Below are 5219 nucleotides of genomic sequence, written 5' to 3' on the forward strand. Positions count from 1 at the left end.
GATTTTATTCGTCTTTCACTTGTTTTTTTTTACTTTCGTCAATTTATATCCTTCAAAGAATCAGGTGGTGATACAGTCATTAAAAAACTTTAAATTTGATCCATTATAAAACTTGTTGTGAAAATGTTGAAATAGCTCTTACAAACGAAGTCTCTTCTAAAATTTACTTTGGTCGGTTCATTGAGTCTAAGGCAAAGGAAAGGAAACTTGAAATACTTGTCAAAGTTAGACGGTAGTTCACACAGGATAAACTTGTAACTGGGAGCAAAGATACGATCGTGTTTCAAATGTTCTTGTTGCTTTGATAAAATGGTTAACATTAAAAAAAACACGATTTTAATAAAATAAGCGAGGAAAAAATAAATCACATTTCTTACTAATATTATAAATGCGAATGTTTAGATGGATGGATGTTTGTTTGAAGGTATCTCCAGAACCGCTGAACAGATCTTGATGAAATTTGGCATACATATAGAATATAGTCTGGGAGAACACATAGGCAACTATTTTTTTTAATTCCGCGCGGACATAGACGCGGGCGACAACGTAATTATAATAAAGTTTTACAATTTAAATTATTCAAACAATCGAAACCAGCTACAAGAATAGCCTTTACAAGTAAAACAAAAACAAGAGTCTCGGAAAGTTATCATCCAAACAAAAGCTATTTAACCGTTTGTTTCTAAGTCCAAGACCTCTGTATAAATTATATCGTCGTCCCTGTCATTATCTTTGACAACATAGAGATAACAATATATTTTAAACGGATATTTTGGATTCGGAAACCCACAGTAAGCATTGTCTATGTAAGATTGACATCAACGACAACATCGACCCATTGTATGTTAAACGGATCTGAATATCAAAGGATCAAAGTGTTGTTTTTGTGTTTGTAAGATTCTTCTTCTACTATGTTTTAAAAACATTAATGTAAATTTTATATTGAACAAAAACGATCCCTAAATTCAAGATATATATAGGTTAGTTCGTGGAATCAAACAGATTTCGTAATAAGAAACAATAGAAATTACAACACATCGGCGTTCATTGTCTTTATTTAAATAGTATTTTAAACCTAAAAAGTGTATTTTGATATTGTTTAGTCGTTGCTAAGATGTCAGGAAAAGAAGATATAAAACCTGGAACCTCTATTAGTGAAATTATACGTGGATTTGAGAAACAATTAGGTTTTAAAAATGAAATAAAATGGTCAACCGCAATTCTTATAATTTTGTATCATGTATTAGCAGTATATTGGTGCTATCATTATGCTCTCCCTGTGAAATGGCAGACGGTGCTTTACGGTTAGTATTTTTAAAATTATATTAACTAATAGAATAGCTTTGTATTTTTATCATTTATAAACTATCATATTGATTTACAGAGAGTTTGAATCCCATCTTGTACAAATGTGCATCAATTTTTAATTTATATATATACATTTATCAGACATTCTTACGGTGCAGGAAACCGTCATGCAACCTCCATATGTCGGAGTAGAAATTCAAAGATATGTGTGAAGTCAACCAACCCGCAATAGGCCAGCACGGTCCAGCATGATTTACTATGGCCTAGTCATCCCTAACTTAGGGGAGACTCCAAGCCTTTCAGTGGTGATGTATGACGGCTGATGATGATATTGACTTTGATAAAATTACAGCTACAGTTATGTACATATTAAGTGGATACGGCATTACGGGCGGAGCGCATCGCCTGTGGACGCACAAATCGTACAAGGCTACGTTGCCGCTTAAACTCTTCTATCTGGTCTGCTTCGCCGCTGCTGGACAGGTAAAAAATCTCCCTACACGAAATACGCAAATGCAGTTGACAGCGAAAGTTTGGACGACATTATATTCGCAATGAAAATATTCGCATGTATTAATAACGATGGTAATCGAAGACCTGCATCGAAAACTATTAAAAAAGCAATAAAGAATGGGTTTTTTCGTTGGTTCGAGAGACGTAAGAAATTAAGTAAATGTTCCACAGAACACCTTGTACCAATGGGTGCGCGACCACCGCGTTCACCACAAATACAGCGACACGGAGGCCGACCCGCACAACGCCAACCGGGGCTTGTTCTTCTCGCACATCGGCTGGCTCATGATGAAGAAGAACTCGCAAGTAAAACAGCGAGGCAAGGAGATGGACATGAGCGATTTAGAAGCCGACCCAATACTTAGATTTTATAACAAGTAAGCAAATTCCCTAGTCGGACAGAAATTTCATTTTCTAAATCAGACGTCGATGGCTAAATAAAGAGGAGTAATACTCTAACTTCGAAAGCAAACCGGAACCGAAGTAAAGCAGTACGCGAAAGAACATGAATCGAAAATGAAAAGCAGAGTATGCTTTATTTTAGGTTCTTGAATGATTAGTGTGGTAAACGTAGCTGCTAAATGGTAAAATCAAATCCATACCAGATTCTTATCAAAATTGTTTTATCTTCCAGCCAGTTTGCTTTCGCGGCACTGTTCTTTTATAAACTTTTTCTCTTTTACATACAGATACTTCCATTACTTTAAGCTGATGTTCTGCTACATCTTGCCGACGACATTAGGCGTGTGGCTGTGGGGGGAGGAGTGGAAGTGCGCGGTGGCGTGGCAATGTTTTATAAGATTCCTCAGCATGTTCCACAGCGAGCTGACTGTAAATAGTCTAGCTCATGCCTATGGATACAAACCATATAATAAGTAAGTATAAATATATATATCTATATAATTATATAAGAACTTTTTGTTACCGTAGAGCAATTTTTATTTTTCTTTTTAATACTACACGAGACTTTTCTCTTTAATTGTAGCATAAATAATGACTGGAACTATCCTTCCTTCCTATTCTTCTTTTTGTTCTACGATTATTAGTATACGACTAGTAATCAAAAAAGCTTAAACATCTTAAACTGAATCGTTGATTGAAAATAGGAGTAAAAAATCCTCCGGCATGCACACTCGTTAAACGAAACGCGTCGACTTCACACCTGTCTTCTGTGTGGTCGTGGTATTGCATGGGGCCGGCCAATTCTTGCAATAAATGTTGTTGTTGCTGGCATCTACCATAGCATCATCAATTATGATGTTTACTGTTTATTACTCACTAAAATTTACTAATTTAGACAAAGGAGGTTAATTGACTCAATTGCATTCCGTAAAAGCATAATTTTATTATACAAAGACACCTCTTTTAGTAACAACGTAATAATTAATTACTCGTTTTTCTGCATATCACTATCATAATTGTTAAATCATTGTTAGTTTACTCAGGGTTAACAATTTTAGCATATTGCATTCCAGGTTGCGGCTGGACGTCTAAAATTAAATTCCTACCTAATACTATATTAATAACACAGGCTTGATGAAACAAACCTAATATACAAACAGATAGAACACTATCGGATGGATAAATGCTATTCAAAACACGCATTTATCCATCCAACGAACATTAACGTTATTACGGGTTATGTAAATTCATTTTTTATCCTTGTCGTTTTCTTTGAAAAAAACAGGGACAACAATATTCTGTAGTACAAAAGGCCCCACCAATTAAATTACAATGCTAAGTAGTTTCTACTTTTAACACACGTTATAAATATGCTATTGTTTATCGATAAACTAGTTGTCGCCGCTACTCCATCCGCGCGGAATTGACAAAAAAAACTTAATTAGTAGTCTATGTGTTCTTCCAGACTATGTTCTACATCTATGCCAAATTTCATCGAAATCCGTTCATTCGTTCTGGAGATATGTACCTTCAAACAAACATCCATGCATCTAAACATTCGCAGTTATAATATTAGTAAGATTATTTAGTAATTTATTCCAAATCTATATTTTTAAAACAATGACCACAATATTTTTATTTATCTTTTAATAAGATTTTTATTTCCAGAAATATAGTACCGAGGGAAAACCGTTTCGTAGCGACGTGTACATTCGGTGAGGGGTGGCATAACTATCACCACGCTTTCCCATTCGACTACAAAGCCGCGGAGCACTTTGATGCATTCAACTTATGCACCACTTTTATAAATGGCTTCAAATGGCTCGGCTGGGCTTACGACCTGCGCGAAGCAACGCCGCAGATGATAAATGGCCTTGCGAAAAGACTCGGCGATGGCACACCTCTGCATTACCCACTCGATGAACAAACAGACAACTGAATATGACAATTGTTATATAGTTGTAATATAATTTTTTTGGTTTAATAAAAATAACAAAATGTCTGTGCCTATAAAAGTTAAATAAAGATCTAATAAAAATGTTTATTGTAAACTAACTGCCTGTAAAACGCTTCTATTGTGAAAGACCATATTACAGTGGTAGAGCCCGCTTTAACATCTTCGCACGAATTGGCCCGGCTCGCCCGGTGAAATACCACGACCACACAAGACGGCGTGAAGTGGAAGCAATTCCGCGTTTCGTCTGATGAGTGTGCGTCTCGGAGGCCTAATTTAGTCCTCTTTCCCTTCCCACCCTTTTTCTTATAAGGAAAGGATGGGAAGTGTAAGTGGACTTTCCGGATGAGAGGATGCATGGAAGAGGAAAATATTTTCTTTCTGTCCATCCTCCGTCGATTAAAGGTAGGCAACGCATAGGCAATTGCGTATGTCTATGGGTAGCGGTCACTTCGCTATTTCAGCGATTTCAGGTGGCTACTCGCTCGTTTGCCACTTATGATATGAAAAAAAGAAATTTAGGTACTCGTCCATTAGCCCGCGCCTTTAGTTTGCTTTGTATAATTTTACAAAGAGCGTCCATCATCCGCGCCACCCGCATCGTATCGAGACAGAGCAAATTCGTTTTATCTGTGAAAGCGGTGCGTCTGCGCGGATCAATATACGTGTAACATTAAGAAATAACTTTTGTTTTAATTTTTTTATAAAATACTAACACGAATATACGAAGGTGTTTTGAAAATATAGCAGATGTACAGTCAGCGTCATATAGATCGTCACAGACAAGATATGCAAATATATAGGTACATCAAAAGTAATCAATTATATCGGTACAACAAAAGTCCTCAAAATAATAGATACATTCACCCTGCTCAAAAACATCGGTACATACACAGCGTCAAATATATGAGTACATGCAAGATGCTCATAAATATCGTAGCATCCACAGCGTCATAAGTAACGAAGCAGTCAAGGTGCTCAAAAATATCGGTACATTTGACAAAATTGAACTCTATCTCTATATACTTGTGATACAATTTGG

At 36.1% G+C, this 5219-nt stretch overlaps 1 protein-coding gene across 1 annotated transcript; it reads left to right on the forward strand.

Annotated features, from left to right (window-relative positions):
* The first annotated feature begins 1100 nt into the window (after positions 1 to 1100).
* On the forward strand, positions 1101 to 4224 carry LOC106119342 (acyl-CoA Delta(11) desaturase). The gene is made up of 5 exons (XM_013314259.1): positions 1101 to 1304; positions 1661 to 1791; positions 1993 to 2198; positions 2511 to 2696; positions 3892 to 4224. The coding sequence occupies exons 1-5, from the start codon at positions 1115 to 1117 to the stop codon at positions 4160 to 4162; spliced, it is 984 nt and encodes a 327-aa protein (XP_013169713.1). The 5' UTR covers positions 1101 to 1114; the 3' UTR covers positions 4163 to 4224.
* The last annotated feature ends 995 nt before the right edge of the window (positions 4225 to 5219 follow it).

Source organism: Papilio xuthus, unplaced genomic scaffold, assembly GCF_000836235.2.
Source record: "Papilio xuthus unplaced genomic scaffold, Pxut_1.1 DF827461.1, whole genome shotgun sequence".
NCBI classification, from domain to species: domain Eukaryota; kingdom Metazoa; phylum Arthropoda; class Insecta; order Lepidoptera; family Papilionidae; genus Papilio; species Papilio xuthus.

Excerpts from the sequence above, each read along its gene's own strand:
- LOC106119342 (XM_013314259.1), top strand. The coding sequence starts at position 1,115 with ATGTCAGGAAAAGAAGATATAAAACCTGGAACCTCTATTAGTGAAATT. Across the intron at positions 1,792-1,992 it reads GCTTCGCCGCTGCTGGACAG|AACACCTTGTACCAATGGGT; the intron begins GTAAAAAATCTC and ends AATGTTCCACAG. Across the intron at positions 2,199-2,510 it reads ATACTTAGATTTTATAACAA|ATACTTCCATTACTTTAAGC; the intron begins GTAAGCAAATTC and ends TTTTACATACAG.